Source organism: Fusarium phalaenopsidis (assembly GCF_050370095.1).
Source record: "Fusarium phalaenopsidis strain FUZ10S chromosome Unknown contig_32302, whole genome shotgun sequence".
NCBI lineage: Eukaryota > Fungi > Ascomycota > Sordariomycetes > Hypocreales > Nectriaceae > Fusarium > Fusarium phalaenopsidis.
The window spans coordinates 3,705,722-3,722,745 of record NW_028145405.1 but is presented as its reverse complement, the minus strand read 5'-3'; the positions used below and the strand labels follow the sequence as shown (position 1 = coordinate 3,722,745).

At 55.0% G+C, this 17,024-nt stretch overlaps 4 protein-coding genes across 4 annotated transcripts; 3 read left to right on the top strand and 1 right to left on the bottom strand.

The window, feature by feature from the left end:
- Positions 1-7,574: 7,574 nt before the first annotated feature.
- Positions 7,575-8,507, top strand: LRP88_08525 (transcription activator HAP2; the record flags this gene model as incomplete). Its single annotated transcript, XM_083245029.1, has 1 exon — positions 7,575-8,507. The coding sequence occupies one exon, from the start codon at positions 7,575-7,577 to the stop codon at positions 8,505-8,507; it is 933 nt and encodes a 310-aa protein (XP_083099523.1).
- A 1,475-nt stretch (positions 8,508-9,982) lies between these two features.
- Positions 9,983-14,365, top strand: LRP88_08524 (uncharacterized protein; the record flags this gene model as incomplete). The annotated part of the gene is made up of 9 exons (XM_083245028.1): positions 9,983-10,081; positions 10,147-10,763; positions 10,815-11,020; positions 11,092-11,195; positions 11,907-12,231; positions 12,282-12,933; positions 12,989-13,306; positions 13,357-13,420; positions 13,487-14,365. The coding sequence occupies 9 exons, from the start codon at positions 9,983-9,985 to the stop codon at positions 14,363-14,365; spliced, it is 3,264 nt and encodes a 1,087-aa protein (XP_083099522.1).
- An 850-nt stretch (positions 14,366-15,215) lies between these two features.
- On the top strand, positions 15,216-15,989 carry LRP88_08523 (S-adenosylmethionine-dependent methyltransferase; the record flags this gene model as incomplete). Its single annotated transcript, XM_083245027.1, has 1 exon — positions 15,216-15,989. One exon carries the CDS (start codon positions 15,216-15,218, stop codon positions 15,987-15,989), a length of 774 nt encoding a protein of 257 aa, XP_083099521.1.
- Positions 15,990-16,303: 314 nt separating this feature from the next.
- On the bottom strand, positions 16,304-16,835 carry LRP88_08522 (mRNA splicing protein SMD1; the record flags this gene model as incomplete). Its single annotated transcript, XM_083245026.1, has 3 exons — positions 16,304-16,605; positions 16,667-16,716; positions 16,822-16,835. 3 exons carry the CDS (start codon positions 16,833-16,835, stop codon positions 16,304-16,306), a joined length of 366 nt encoding a protein of 121 aa, XP_083099520.1.
- Between the last annotated feature and the right edge of the window lie 189 nt (positions 16,836-17,024).

The following is a 17,024-nucleotide window of genomic DNA, read 5'->3' as shown; positions in this document are numbered from 1 at the left end:
TCTAACAGACAGAAGCAAGGAACCCCCGAGGCTCCAGAGCCGCCCTGGCCCGAGATGACGATCGCCGCGTGCGGCCCCGCGAAAGCTCGGATGGGTGAGAGTTTTCTTGGTCGATTTCTAGCCAAAGCTGTGGCGACAAATGAGAGGCCGTCGCAAGGGGAGCGGGCTCGTCACGAACAGGGGAGAGCTAATTGCGGTTTTGGGACGCGTCTGGGACGTGATATCCTGCCTGAGTGGACGGGTTAAGCGCGCAGCAAGGAAAAGCATTGGGCAGTTTCTTCCCTCGTCAAGGCGAATCGGAGCGGCATGGTGACGGCCGCGAGCGACCCGGGCCTAGCCCCGGGGGCGTCGAGTATGACGGGAGAAGGGCTCTAGAATTCGAGCAGTGACTTGTGTGTGATAGTGGGTGATATCTCTAGGGGTACGAGTCGTGTTGCGGTGATAGTGACGAGGAGGATGATGGAAACAGGTCCGTGACGGGTGTCCGTGTCGAGGAGCTGAAAGGGATGACGGAGCAATACGAGCCCCGAGACCGACCGACCGTCCGGGCAAAAGGTGAGGCTGCTCAAGTTACTGGGCAGCAGAGGTCATTGTCAGAAAGGGAGAATGTTGCGTGCATGTTGGGAGCAAGCAGTTCGAAGTGGTGCCAGGCTGGCAGCGCAGGTGGGCTGATGAGTGGGAGACAAAAGCCAACAACTTTTGGAACAGAGGATGCACGCGAATACGGCTTCGTAGGTTTTCCTCCGCTGCCATGCAAAGACGCCCACAATCTCTGTCAAGCCAGACGGGCCTTTGCTTGCCTGATGGCACATCCAGGGCTTGCAGCCAGCGACGCCAACATACAGCACAGTCAAGGTGAGGCGGACAGGCAGATTCTAGGGGTGCAGACCCGACCCTCGATGCAATTCATCGGGCTTTGATGCGATCCATCCATCCATTACCTTGCCTGGCAACTCTGATACATCTGTTGAGACGACAACGTGTCAAGCCCAAGCACAACCCATACAATAGAGGTGGCCAGGCCAGGCCGACCGACGTTGGGCCCCCTCAGGCCCAGACTCGTCCGTCCCCGTAGATGATACAGGGCGGCTACGTGCATCGCGTTGTGATGTGGGATGATTGGGATGCCATCAACGCATGGCGCATGTGTTCCGTCATCACCGTAATCAATCACATGCGGCAAGGGGACGGCAGAGATGAATGCGTCATGGCTTTAGAGAGCAGAGGAGGAAGTTGTGTGAGCCTCTTGGGTATGGCCAATCGGAAGATTATCGAGACGGATGCGTTGTTTGTCCAATCGATCCTTGAAGCCTCGGCGTGTTTGAGCGGCCATGCCGTTGATGCTCCCGCCTTTCAGAAGCTGGCAGCCCAACCCCATCCTCATCTCATTCACATTGAAGCCCATCCACACCCATGGGACCAACCACATCGACACCTCCCTACGTAGACCATAGACCATCCCCCCTCCATAAATGCAATGCTCGATGGCCCAAGGACGCCAAAGACACGGGCATTCACACCACCACGCGGTAGAGCCCCACCACCCGAGACGTGCGAAACATGGCGGGGAGCTATAACGGCAGCAGATATGACTGTACAGCAGGAGAAGTAGGTAGAAGCAAGCAGCAGCAGCAAAGCAGCAGCTTTGCATGCGATGCGTGAGAAGAGGCACAACCGACAACGCACCAACGTAGCACTCCCCCATCGTCCTCGCTGGCCGGTCTCCAGTCTGACCTGACTTGTGCAGTCGAGCTTGTATGCCTTGATACAGACGCGTCAACGTATGCCATTGTCCGTCTTGACCGGAAAACCCATTAGTGAGCAGGTAATGTACGCGCCGCGTCCACGCGTGAAAATTGACCACCAGAGAGGCAGAACCAGAGGCCCACGGACCCTTCGGCAGGTCGTCCCGCACATCCATCCCAACGAGGTGCTACGACCGTGCCACCTTGATCCACAGGGCCAGGATCCACGGCCACTCACCGACTCATAGCGCTCACGTACGAACTGCTGCGGCCGGCATCCAAGGCCCCATCCCATCCCATCCCCTCGACACGGTCGGTACATAGGTTGTTGACGACAGGGCTCGAACGGCAGTGGCATTGGATCCGTCCATGGGATTGGAAGCGAGCGTCGGGTGCCTCTGCATGATATCTGCTGCCCTCGACAGCTTCAAGTCCCAGCACGGCACTCAACTCCCCTCCCCTCCTCGGGCGTCTGGTTTGTAAAAGCTGGCATCAATGCAGTTAGCTGGCACCAGCAACCAGCAGACACGGACTCGGAACCAGTACTCGCAGATCCGAGAGAGTTGTGTGGAGCTGCCATTACAGTACTGTACAGTACCGTGACTGACTGCCTGACTGCGTGAATGAGCCACAGGCCATGGCAAAAAGCCAAAACAAAATCAAGCACACGAGGCTGGGCATTTGTCTCTGATGAGATGTGACCAGTGACGGAGGTGTCCAGATCGCCGGATTCAGGTTCGGCACACCGACATTTCTAATTCGTCTTTTGGTGATCGATACTCTCGATCCCTGGGTGGCTGCTACTGTGCGGCTGCTACCTTGCTCTGCCAGCGCCAGCCCAGCCTGCTTGCTTGGTCTGTTTCGCTGCCGTGCAAGTAACCGAAAAGAGGCGAATTTCGCGTCGTCACGTGGAGCCGAGTTGGTCCTTGGGTGTGTGTGATTTCACGCCTAACTCCATGCTAGCCCAGATCAGAGAAACCCGACGCCACGAGCGGTTCCGGCGCTGGAGCCCAACCCAGTCACAGCAACACGGGACGGAGCAAAGTAATGGATTTGGGAGAGCCTGCTGAGGCCAGCAGCAGCAGCAACACCAACACCAACAGGCAAGCAGGCAAGCAGGCAAGCAGCAACAGCCTGAATGAGTCCAGGTCCAGGATCTGTCGTCAAAGTCCCGCCCAGCCAGCCTTGATGGGGTGGAAATCGATAGCGTATCGATAGGGGATGCTGAGGCTGGAGCCATGTTGGCGCTGCGAACCAACACTCAAAAATGTGAGACAAGTCACATCGAACGGCAGCACGTCGACATCCATCATCAGCAGGACGCTCACTGTAACGGCCAGCCCCGTGAGTCAACAAAGCCCAGCCCAGCCCAGCCCAGTCACCGCTTGTCGTGGTCCAGAGCAGGACAGGCTGCCTCTGACCTCATTCTAGCTTCGGTACTTTGGAGCTTCAGCTTCAGCTCCAACAAGCTCACTCCGAGCTTCCCAGCAGCTTCAGCAACACGGCCTTGTGTCCCCCGTCGTCCGCCGGAAGGTTAAAAAAAGTCTTGGGGCTAATTTTAGTCCCCGAGCCGGATTGCCAGCTCATCCACACACCATCCATCATGGGCGGTGATCGGCCGACAAGAAGGAGGGGGTGAAGACAGCTCGAGCTTGGTTGCAAGTTCTGTCGTCACCGGTTTTGCAACACCCACGCAGGCAGCCTGTTGCTGGAGCAGAGGCATCAAGGAGACAACAAGTTGGGAGAAGCGGTCAGGGACCAGCCTGAGAAAACGAGGAAAATCAAGAGTGGCTGAGCAAGCTAAAAAGGACGAGGCAAAAAAATAAGACAATACGAGACAAGCCCAAAATCATTTTTTGTCTCCTGCGAGCGGCCCATTTTTGCTGAGCGTTTCGTAATCACCCCCCGTCCTGCATTCCAACGTGAGAATTGCAGAGGGGAAAAAAGAGTTGAACGAAGAGCGGGGTCAGTCGTGAGGGAGACGGAAGGCAGGCATGGAGCGCGTCAGATAAAGGGATGTATCTAAGATCTGATACTTGGGGCACCGGATCACGGCTCACGGGCCAGGGCCATCGAGGCTTATGCTGCCGGGAGGAAAAGAGAGAGAGAGAGAGTGGAAAGGCAAGTCGGTGCCCGAGACTATCATGACTTGAAGCTTGCAGATGAGCCAAAAACTACCTGATATTGACTGATGTCGAGCAGCTGGCCAACAAAAAGCCGCAATTCACAGGTCAAGGTGAAAAGCTCTCTGTCCGTGGTGCGGTACGGTGCGGGAAACTGTCAGCCGGAGCCCGAGGCCGAGCCAAGACCAGCCCAAAAAAAACTCCCCTCACACCCCCCCTGGACTGCTGCCTCAGGACTCAAAGGTTCAGCCCTTGCGTCACGCTATGCCCCTCGAATCAGATTTCGGCCTCACACCCCAGCCACCTATGCGAGCCCCACCCAAGGTTGCTTCCGCCAGTCACAAGTCTACAAAGAGTCTGGAGCCCGCCCCTCAAATCATCTCGTCGCATTTCCCTCGTCCTTTCTCGCGGCCTTTCCTCCTTCACGGCCAATCAATCTTCCTGCTCTCCTTCTCATCCACTCAGCAAGCAATCAGATTCGTCCCAGGCCTCGAAACACTTAATTGTGTCTACTGGCCAGCCATTCACAAATCGCATCCAATCTCGCCTTGATTGGATCCCACGCGCGCAAACGCTCCCGTGAACCGCGACCGATAAACGCTCTGCCCTTGCTTTCCAGTTGGCCCGTCCGAGAGACAAGCTTCTGCCTCCGCCCGCCTTGAGCTTCTGCCATTCGCTCATCGCGCGCCGAACCGCCCCAAACGGTAATGCACGACGCCCAGAAACTGTAGTTATGCTACAGTTTCCAAAAGCTTGTTCACCAATAGGACTAACACGCGCCTTATCGACAACAGATACCCTCACCTCACCTCAATCAATAGCTTGGTGTCGATACTCGTGCTGTTCTTCAGCCGCGAATTCCATCGCCCAACTCCTCCCAACAGCCAACCTACCTACGTTTCAGGTTGTTTCTTCTCAGCTCCAAGGGTGTTTTTCAGCTCTCCGCTTAAACGTCCTGGGTCTCTTACGCCTGCTAAGCCAAAAAGGCCTGCTGCGCAACAACTGCCGCGTTACCCTCCCCTCTTGGTCTGCACCACTCGCCCATTCACGCATTCCACACAAACTCTCACATATCTGAATCAACTCCCAACCCCCTCTTATCCTGTCTTACCTCTCCACACCCGGCTCTACTCTTTGACTCGACCGAGTCAAGGCCAGCGTTGCGACTTCGTGGGGCACTCGTCTCATACACGCGGCTGTCAGCGGACAATTGTTTTGAAAGTCTGACCAGACGCGTCCGGGTCTCTTGACTTAGCGAGCTAGCATCGGGATCTCTCGCACCCTGGCCTTTTCTGACAAAGCGATTCCTCAGCCGTCACGGTCGCTTCCGGTTCGGACCATCTTTAGCCTGGTCCTTGCCGTCCGTCATCTGGTGGCCCGTCAGATAATTAATTACTTTACTGGCAAGGCTCACGCTGCCGCGCGACAAAACGACCAGCCCTCGTCACTCGCCCGAGACAGCCCACCCACCCCAAATCAAATCCACCACTCACCACCAGCAAATCAGCTCGCTTTTCTCACCTCGCTTGGCCTTTTCAACATCTCAACCACAAGGCCTATCATCGTCGCCAGCATCGTCTTGATCCTCTCCATTGGCCGCTTTGTCCGTCACCTGACGACTTCTGCCTGCGGATCCCGATTTACCCCAGATTCAACTCTCGTCTCAACTGGCCTTGTGTGAATCAAGGTCGTGCGAGTAAGCTCTGAGCGCGCCGAAGCTTCCTACGTTTCCCGCTCATCAACCGTGCATCCGCGCCTCGTGTGCATCTGTCGGTTTCCTGCATCACAAAAGGTACGTAGAGCCGCTTCTGCTTGCTTTTCACCATATTCCCCAAGCTCCCCTTCCAGAGCACTTCCCTTTGAGGTCATCCCTCTTCATCTGTGCGCATACGCGACAGCGCGTCGTTCGCAGCTGGGGCAGGCAGTCGACCGTGTCAGCACACCCAGCATTGTCTCTGCCTCGTCTCCAAAACGCGTCTTTTCTTTTTGGCATTTTCACTGGCGCGCATTTCTGCCGCTTGCCCACGGCTTACTCCAACCTTGGTCGCTGCACTGCATGGTTCTGGTGTCACTTAGACAGACTCGACGTCGCCGATAATCTACCGCGTTTCATGCTGACAACGCGATCACAGCTGCCGCACCTCTGTCACGGCTTGAAATTCAAGCGAGGCACTCCTACACGCCATTGCTGTACGTACAAGTTTTTCCATTTTGGTTCTTTTACCCCCAGTGTTCTGGCAGAAGGGCGGTCGCGTGGAATTCGAGCACGCCCTCTTTCGTTTCGCCCGCCGCCGACCTGCCTGATTCAAACGTCACCGACCAGACATGCCACTCTGGTTTCCACTCCACCACATAAGCATCATCCCCTCCTCCCCCACGAAACAGCCTACTCGGGTGTCCGCTTCGTGACACAGAGTCAATGATGTTGTTGAAAGAGATATTGTCCCCTGGTTCTCGCTTTCACCCATATCCTTGTCGTTCAGCCTTGATATGCACACCCGTCCCTTTGTTTGCGTCCCGTTCCTCTGGCCAGCCAATACCCCGCTCTGGCACCCTGTTGCAAGGCGCAGGGCCGCAGCTATCCAGAGTCCCGGAAGGGAATCGAGTCTCCGCCACCAACCAGCTTGGGCGCCGCCTTGCCTTGCCTCGATGCGAGTCCAACGGCGCTTATCTGGATGAGTGCAGCCCAAAGGCAGGCAGGTCGCTTCCCATGGCCATAGCGGACCAATTCAACCTCATCCGTCTCGGCATCGTCACTGACGATCAGACATGGGGTTGACCAGGGACGTGACGAAAAGCGGTAGAAGCTGGAGTCGAGAGTACCAGTGTCTCTTGACATGGCCGTCACCAGTCTGCTCGGCGTAACAGGCTTCCCTCTGCTTTGAGGCCTCGAGTCAAAGCCCTTGCTTCCAACTCGAGGCCTGGCCAGCCTAGCACGCCGGGGTGGGCTGGTGGGCCCGCCTGTTGCATATTCCGTCATGCATGGGACTCTGGGCTGCCAACGCATCAAGAGTGGCTTTCCAGACGCGCATTTTACACCCCTTCCCGCTCCCGTTGCCCGCCCCCGTTTTTCTTTCCACCGTCCCACCCCTTCATCCTAGCCTAGCATATATACAGCGTAGCTAACGCCTATGGTTGGACAGTTTTCTCCAGACAAAGCAACTGACCAGCCAGTGCTGTCTCTCGTCGCTCCTTGCCGTCTTCTCGGCTGCCATATTGTTCTCTTGCCTAAACGGCATCGCTTACTTCTCACGTGGCTGTGTGAACCGCCGCATCAGCCACTACAGGCAGTATCCAGCCACGACATCAGCTCGCATATGCTGTGGTTGACCGTCTGAGAGACCGCTTCTGCCCCATTTCAGCTTGCCACCTCACACACGTATGCCCAATCACTTGGGTACGCCTTCTCCCAGATCTGTCGCGACTAGAGCATCTTGAAGAGAGGGCTCCTGACTCGACAGCCCAACTCTACCCAAGCCAAACAGCTGGACCTTAAACCCACAACTCTCCAACTCGGTTTCCCATTGCATTGCAACTATTCGTCATTTGCTTCTCTGTCGAACGGATTTTGGACGTCAGAATTGTTACGCGTCTTACATCTTTGGTCGAATCCAGCTCTGAACCCCAACACGCCATCAACGCATTGAAACGCGACGAGGACGCCTATCCTCGACACCTGCCAATCAAACTGGATTGCTAGTGGATAATGGACTACGGCCAATATCAACAGCAAGGACAAAACACAACCTCAGGCTACGCGAACTCTGGTGCTGCTAACAACATCACTTCGCCCACAAACAACATCAACCAACACACGGTGCAGACGTCGCCCATTATCCCCCAGCAGCAGCACCAGGCTCAGCCTCAAGGACACAACATGTATCAACCACAATACGGCGTGCCACAGCAGGGCATGCAGCAAGTTTATGGCATGCCCGGTATCCAGGCGGCCGCAATGGCTGCGACCGCTGCCGCGTCTGGCTCCAATTATGGTTATATGCCCTCAGATCCCAACATGCCTCAAAGCTCCCCTCGTATGGGCGGCGCCACCGCTAAGAAGGACAATCGCCAGTCCCCTCGCATGAACAACATGACACAGATTCCCGCCCGCCGAATGAGCCAGGTCACCAGCCCTGGGGTTCCCAACGCGTCGACCATGATGAGCCACGCCGGCGCGCGACCAGGCGTTGCCCCACCTCAAATGCCGGCCGCACAGATGCAACATCCGCAATCCCCGGAGATGCCGGCCGGAGGCGGCGTTGAGGAATCGCCACTATATGTCAATGCCAAGCAGTTTCATCGAATTCTCAAGCGGCGTGTTGCCCGACAAAAGCTTGAGGAACAGCTTCGACTGACCTCGAAAGGCCGAAAACCCTACCTTCACGAATCGCGACATAACCACGCAATGCGCCGTCCGCGTGGCCCTGGTGGTCGCTTTCTTACAGCAGAAGAAGTCGCCGCTATGGAGCGCGACGCTGGCAAGGGAGACGGCAAAGCTGATGATTCCGCGGCCGGAGATAAGGCGTCTGGATCCGCAGGAACCAAGCGCAAGTCTGCAGCCGACTCTTCGTCGACGAACAAGAGAGCTAAGACGGACACAGCGAGCCCAAGGGACGACGAAGATGAAGACGAGGGTTGATCGTATACTATATGTATAAATCACCCAAGTCTCCTTTGTTGACCTATAAGCGGTTTACGACGTCACGACAGCAGCACGATTGTTCCTTCTTTTCAACTCCCCACTCGAGTCTATCTAGGGGGTCGGCGGCGGGCGAGGGGGTTTATTGTCGACCGGACGGGGGTGTCTTCGGTTAATATTGGGTCTGTGTCTTTTTCTCAAGTTTTGACACCTTCGTTTACGGCTCTTACAGAGCTGTCGGGGCCATGCCAGGACCCGGCAGCTCTCTTTGTTGATTTTTTGTTTCATTGTAATACAGCACTGGACTGGCAACAGCATGTCACGCCTGTACTCGGATGGGTGTGGCCTCAGGAATATCGGATGGACAGAATGCATGGACGATTCAACATGATGGATACCCCCTCTTTGTTATTTCGTTCGGGCCTTTCTCCTTTGTCTTTTTCGGTTCTCTCATTCTTATTTTTGTCGAACTCTTTGAAGATGGTTCGCAGCTCGTGCAACGTGGGTCTGGCACCAACGAAGTCAGTCACTTGGCTGCTGATGCATATTGCCCATGTATGTGGGCAGGCACTCCAATACAAGTTGACAAGCGAGGGCGGGATGGAGAGGAGAACAACAAACCCGAATATGCGAAAAAGAGGAAAAAAGAAAAAAGAAGAATATTTTGTCACATGTTAAATACTTCGGGAAGAGAGAAGAAATGAGGACTGGTTTATGGACTTGGTGCTCCTCGTGGCCCCATGGATGTATAAGTTTAGAGTTGCCACCGAGTATGATTCGATGCCGGATCACCAGTAGCAGAGGGAGACAGTGTCTGAAAATCTAAGCGTGTATATGATTTACACTTTGTTGTTTAATTTGGCTCGTCGTTGTCTGTTGTGAATGTGTAAGTGGCTTTAATAACATTGGAAAAAAACAGGCATAGCATTTGGTAGATTCTCACAGGTGTTGAAGATTCTCATCTACCTAGGTATTCGGCATAAGTGAATGACTGTCCCTCAAACATAAGGACCGACCGTTTGCGTCTGGCCTGTCCTGCCTAGGTAGCTACCCATGAATGTCTTTGATAAGCGCAGCCGATCTTAGCCAGATGAATCGATTGTTCATTGGCTCGGGATCAAAATGCGGCCCCTTATTAGTCTCCATGGCAAGATGCCGAGGAGACGTGACACGATGTGGAGAGATTGGGGAAGAGGGGCAAGGCATGGCCCGCGGCGATGAACTGTATGTAACCCGACCGACCCCAGATTTGGACCTCGGCATGTCCTAGAACGGGGACCTCAGCTGCAACATAAGCATGTAAAGGCGACCTGGCGACCTGGCGACCCCGGTCAAACCGACTTGGGGTTTGTTTAGCTGTCGAGACTTTTATAATCTTCTCCTGTCACATACAATCTGTGTCTCGCAAGACCTGGAAGCTCCCTTGATTACTGAGCAGTCCACATTACTGAGACGAGGAATCAACACTCTTGGTCATGGCTGGCAGGGTACGGCAGCCCGTCGACGAGGCGGCGCTCGAGAGGTACATCTCGGATAATGTGCCAGCTATCAAGACGCCGATTGATCTGAAGCAGGTGAGTTCACGACCGTCTTTCGACTATGGGAATGGCTGCGATGCTGACCATGTGACGTCAATCAGTTCGGCTTTGGTCAATCCAACCCCACGTACCAGATCACGGCCGCTGATGGTCAGCGCTTCGTGATGCGAAAGAAGCCCCCTGGAAAGCTCCTCTCCAAGACGGCGCACAAGGTTGAGCGTGAATACCGCATCATGCACGCCCTTGAGCACACTGACCTTCCGGTGCCTAAGACGTACTGCCTGTGTGAGGACGACTCGGTCATCGGCACCCCGTTCTACATCATGCAGTTTCTCGACGGGCGCATCTTTGAGGACTTTACCATGCCGGGTGTCGAGCCCGCTGAGCGCGAGGCCATGTGGCGCGACGCTGTGGTGACGCTCGCGCGCTTCCACGCTGTCGATTATCAAAAGGTTGGCCTGGAGAAGTTTGGCAGGGCATCGGGGTTCTACCCTCGACAGATCAACACGTGGGTCACCATCTGCGGGAGCCAGGAGAAGGCCGTGGACGTGGAGACGAAGGAGGCCGTTGGAAGGCTCCCTAACTTTGACGAGACGGTGCGCTTCTTCAAGAATGAGCGACTGCAGCCCAAGGACCGGGCGACTCTTGTGCATGGCGACTACAAGATTGACAACCTGGTGTTTCACAAGACGGAGCCGAGAGTCATTGGCATTCTGGAGTATGTTTTTTACCTGTTGTTTGGTGACATCTGACTGACTGTCTGGTATAGCTGGGAGATGTCCACGATCGGCCATCCTCTATCCGACGTGTGCAACTTCTTGACCAACTTCTACACTTCCAAATACCCGGGAACCACACCCTACGACGTGTCCAAGTTCCTCCCCGGACGAACGCCGGGCCTGCCGCAGCCGGAGCAGATCCTGGAGTGGTACACGGCGGAGAGCGGGTACGACCCCCGAGCCGAGGTGCCATGGGGTATGGCCTTTAGCATCTGGAAGCTTGCGGGCGTGTGCCAGGGGATCGCGGCGCGGTACGCGGCGAGGCAGGCGAGCAGCGAAAAGGCCAAGCAGTACTCGATGACCAGGGGACCGCTGGCAAAGGTCGCTTGGGAGTTGGCCAAGGAGGCTGGGGCTGGCAAGGAGGCAAAGCTGTGAGGGAAGGGATGTGTAATTAGGGGTGGTGCTTTGACAGGGTATGTATGTGTTTTAGAGAGTCGATAAAGATCACAACTAGATCTATGCGCATGAAAGAGATGGTGATTGTAGGTTGTCGTCTTGTTAGTGTCTATCCATGGTTCAGTGCACATTTCATGCACGTGGACGCCAAGTCTCCAATGAACGATGGACTGCGACCCAACAAATGAAGCCTCACATCCTAGTTGGAGCCCCCCTTCAGGGTCCTTATCTAATGCCTGATCTGATTTGCTTCCATCAGATCCTGTCAAAAGATGCATAAGAAACTTGGCCCAAGCCGATCCAGGTTCGCCACGTTTTTCGCCCAGGCCCAGCGAACTCGTCCAATCAGTGGCGCAGTTCTAGTGCGACATCAGCGAGATTCAAGATCCAAAACACTGGGCGTTTATGACGTTGCACGTTGCCAAAGGGATTCAATTTCATTTCCTGCATAGTTTTTTTCTTCTTCGAGGCTTTGGACGTGCATTAAATCTTGAATCTTGATTTGACTCTTCTTGCCAAGGCTTAAATACCCTTAGATACTGCCTGAGCCTTCTTATCTTGGTAGCCAGGTTAATCGCTCGCTTGGCCCTTCGGACTTTTGAAAACTTATCTCTTCAACAACTCGACGACGCGACCATCGGCTGGATTTCACCATCTCCAACGCCTCACTTGATTGACCACTTCAGGCCGGCCCGTCAATGGCTGGCAACGTCCGCCGGCGCATCACGCTGCCGGACCCCGGATTCGACCCGAGAGCGGACGAGAGGCGTCCTCTGCTGGGCACCCGCCTCAGCACGGGCGGCGTCGAGAACGCCGAGGCCGTCTACAGCTGCATGACGGATCCTCACAGCCACCTGCCCGTGTACACCAACATCCACCGCATCCGTCGCGACATTATCAGTGTGGTTGAGGACTATCTGAGCCTGGAGCAGCTGCAGGACCTGAGGATCAACGTCACTGTTGTGAGGCCGCTGGTGGACAAGTTCTATGGCCTGAATGACATTTCTATCAGTGAGATAGACTCAACCTCATTCTCACAACTTCTTACTGACCTATCATAGTCTACTGTCTACTGGTCAACCGTGCTCAGTTCCTCGATGAGCAGTCTCATCTCAACAACAGACACAATGTCAATTTTACGCGCGCCACCCTGTGCGAGCTCATCGCGACACGCATCCTCCGTCGCTTTGGCGAGGCTCACGGCGGCCACGATGGCCTCCTCCTGCTGGCCCACATCCTCGTCGCCGGCTTCGAGCCCTTCCAGAACGCCCCTGATGAAATCCGCGCCGAGGCGGAGCGCATCACTACCTGGGTTCATCACAAGACCCTGCCGTCTCTCGAGATTGCCATTGTGACTGAGAGCAAGCATTTCTTGAGCTCTGCCACTTGTCAAAAGGTTGTAAATGCCATCTATGAGGGCCGTATCGTCTACACTCCTTCGACCTTTTGGGACATTATCCCCGATCACTATAAGTTGAAGCCTATATCCATCTACGAACCTCGCGAGTCGCCTCTTCTCAACCAGTACCGGCTCATTGTTCCTCGCACACGGAATATCCTCGAGTCTCTTCAATTCGCAGTGTTACTCGCTCTCTATTTTAGCGTCATGATTCTAAGGAGCCAGGGCTTACACAATGGTGTCGAGGTTGCCTTTGCCATCTTTGCTTTTGGATGGGGTCTGGACCAGTTTGCTACTATCCTGGCACACGGCTGGTGAGTTCACGCCTATCACCACTTGGTTTTTCACCAGTTTGCTGACCGTGTTTAGGAACGTGTATACCCAGAACCTCTGGTCATTCCTCGATGTCGCCTTTGTCCTTATCTATTGGGTATACCTCATCCTACGCATCTACGGATGGCGTCTTGATGACACAAACATGATTGAGCAAGCATACGACGTGCTCGCGCTCGCCGCTCCTGTGTTGGTCCCACGGTTGGCGTTCAACCTACTCAGCGACAACTTGGTCTTCTTATCCCTTAGGTCGATGGTGGCCGATTTCTTCTTTCTGACAGCACTGTCAGCTTGGTGTTTCCTCGGCTTCTTGCTGTCGCTCCTCTGGCTCGGCGAGGGAGCTCACCCAATAGTGTAGGTCTCGCTCAGACACCTTGACAAGTCTTGGACTCACAATATTCTAGGACCATTTCAAAATGGATGATCTACATCTGGTTTGGGCTTGATGGTACAGGCATTCAGCGATCGGTGAGTAAATCACACCCCTCTTCCCACCGAGCTTACTCTGCATAGAGATGTCTAACATATATCCAGACCGAGTTTCACTGGCTATTAGGACCTAGTGTCATGGTGGCCTTTGCTTTCTTGGGCAACACACTGTTCCTCACGATCCTGGTGTCCATGTTGTCCAACACGTTTAGCAACATCTCGTCCAACGCTCTGCAAGAGATCAACTTTCGACGAGCAGTTCTCACCCTCGAGGGTGTCAAGGCCGACGCCGTCTTTGCGTACCAGCCCCCGTTCAACATCCTCGCAGTGTTTCTGTTTATCCCCCTTAAGTTCATCGTCAACCCCCGGTGGTTCCACAAGATTCACGTCGCGGCTGTCAAAACCCTCAACTTCCCAGTACTCATCCTCATCGCCGTTGCTGAGCGCCGCCTACTCTGGCCTTCTCGGGTTGTCGAGGACCCTACCGAGGTCAAGGCTCCACCGCCGACCAAGAGTCGGTTCTGGAAGAAGTGGCGGTTGACCGTCCACCGAGATTTGCGCGCCGTGTTCCAGGTTCCGCCGCCGGACACGGTGCACGATGACATCGCCGTCGACGACGACTTGACGCATCATCTTATTCGAAGACAGTTTACACGGAATGCGACAGCTGAGCTCGACCATAACCGTCCGAACGACCCTACTGTTCGACGTCCGTCGCGACGTGATTCCATGTTCCCGGGAATCCCACAGAAGCTTCGAGGGTCATTCTCCGACGCCGACGTCTTGGAGGGAACGGCAGAGAGGCTCGCAAACATGGAAAGAGCCATGCGCAGGATGGAAACCATGCTCTCACGCCTCGTCCCATCCAGCGAGGAAGCAATTGAAGACGATAGTAACGATGCTGAGCTAGACGAGAGCGGTACACTTAGAGACGATAACACGGCAGCATCTTCATTCAGGGGCTTGATGGATCGGGTTTCATAAGCATTGCGTGGAGTTTTTTAGGGTGTGATTCTCATCAGAATGCGTTTGGAGAGGCACTGGCTCGGCGTTTGTATGCGAGGGCTTGGATACTGATTCACAGACCTCGACCCAATAAGTTTTCTTAACAATACAACTTTCTTTATCAACCAACATCTCGTGCGGTCTCTCCCACCTTCAAGTTCGCCCAACCTCAAACAGCCCTCAGCATGTGCACCCTAACCTGCTTCGAACACAAAGACTGCAAGCACATCTGGGTCGTCCTCACGGAGCCCTGCGAGCCGCTCATGGGTCTCAACAACTGCCCGACCTTTTGCGACGGCACGGCCAAGCAACCTCCCAAATACTATCGCACGAAGAGCCGACCCTGCCCTCGTTGCGATCTCCACGGCGAGTACGACCGCAACCTGGTCCGGATGGTTGAGGGTATGGGATGGGGGATCAAGTGGGGGGTTGGACCTGGAAGAGATGATTGGGGTTGCGAAATGAAGTGTGCGGTTCTTTGAGGATTTTCATCGAGCCATGATGAACGGATGGGTGACGATGGAGGGTCAATATGACTTGTTGCAGCAGGATTCAAGTTAAGAGTGTCCAAAGCTGGGTTGTGATCGAAGCCCTGAAGAGGTCCTATACATATTCTCGATACGACTTCATGTTTCGACATTGCATATCATCGAGACATCTGCAATTCAACAATTCATTGCTCTTCCCATGTTTGTTTTCCTCTTGGTTGATATTGACGGTTCTGATACTTGAACTCCAGCAGCATCACGTGCCGCGCCCACTTTCCGCCATGATAGTTTTTCTCATCGTGCAGATTATGAAGCTTCACAACTCCCCAATACCATACACCATGTTACCGACCCCGGACACTTCTCACGTCCCCTACGAGCGAGTCTATGAACCCGCAGAGGACTCCTACCTCCTCCTAGATACGCTTTCATCCACAACAGAAACCGCATTTCTCAACCAAGCTTTCCCGGATGCTGCTCCCCTTGTGGTGGAGGTCGGCACTGGCTCAGGAGTCGTCCTCGCTTTCGTCAACGCCCACGCGCAGACCCTCTTTGGCACACGCAACATCCTCACCGCGGGCGTCGACATGAATGCATTTGCCTGCCGTGCCACTGTCGGCACCGTTGGCAAGGCCGAGTCTGACAATGCCGACACCCACGGCTTGTACCTGGGCTCGTGCATGGGCGATCTCGTCACTCCTTGGCGTGAGGGCTCTGTTGACGTTCTCATCTTCAACCCGCCGTATGTGCCCACGCCTGAGATGCCTGCCCGGCCCGAGTCGTTTGCCGCAGACAATCTGGCCGTGAGCGCGAAACCCTCCTTCGACGACGACTCGTATCTCTTAGCACTGTCGTACGCGGGTGGTCTGGATGGCATGGAGACAACTGACAGGCTTATCGAAGGGCTACCGCAAGTCCTCTCTCGTCGTGGATGTGCCTACATCCTCTTCTGTGCCCAGAACAAGCCTGAAGAGGTTAAGCAGCGCATCCAAGGATTCGGACCTGAATGGCGGACTCTTACCGTGGGGACCAGCGGCAAGCAGGCTGGCTGGGAGAAACTGCAGATCGTGCGAATATGGCGAGACTATGCGAACCCAGCGGGGGAACAGGTATAGCGAAGGAGATGCCGGGTTGGAGGCGTGCAAGAGCATGTATTCAGATATCTTTCCATACCAAACAAGCGATACCCACCCGCCGATGATTCATACAGTTTTTAGGGCCAAGCATCCCGAACGCCAATCCATTGGTGAATAGTTGATATCGTCGCGATACCGTTTGATAAAACCCCTCACGTCGTCGCGCCCCGTCCGCGGTCCCGAACTCTTCAAGCCCTACTCGACCTTCTCCCATTCATCTCTCCGTCTGTATACCCATTCGTCTGACCATTGATCCCATTCGTGTGGCCATTGGTGCCATCCGTGTAGCCATTCTAAGGTCGTCCTCCCCGTCCGCGGCCGCGACCACGTCCTCTGCCGCCACCCCTGCCGCGCCCTCGGCCACCGCCCCGCTCGGCCTCCTTGCGGGCCTTGTTCTTGGGCTTGGGCGCATCGTCGATGAGGAGGGTGTCGAGGGGTAACGAGTCGGGAAGGATAAAGTATCGGATGGTGGAGCCTCGGATGTTCATGGTGTCGAGGGATACGGGGTCCTGGCCTTTGATCGTCATCTTGACGTTGCGGAGGGCGGTGTTCATCTGGGGGGAGACGGAGGAGATGGTGCCGTGGACGATGGTGCCTGTACCAAGGTCAGTGTTAAGCTCGAGAGTTTGTGAATGAGGGGTATGCTGCTCCCGTACCATTCTTCAGCTCAATTGTCACCGTCTCGTTGGCGCATTTCATCAGAAATCTGGTCGTGCCATGTTAGCCCAGGAGCTCGTGCTTGAAAGAGAAAGCTCAGCATAATCTCCCAACTGCGGCGCGGCGCATGATATGGAAGGGGGTTCGAGCTTACCGAACGAGCTTCATCTTGGCGGCTTATAATGTAAAATGCACTTCGACCGCTAATAGATGTTGAGTGGTGAATGCTCTAAAAGTCGGTCGGTCGAGGTTGGGTCTCGCGCGCGTCGTGGATTCGGCGTGAGGCTGAGGCTGCAACACGGCCTCGAGAAAGTCGGTCGGAAAAATCAAGGTTCGGGAGCTGGAGGTGCACGTGAC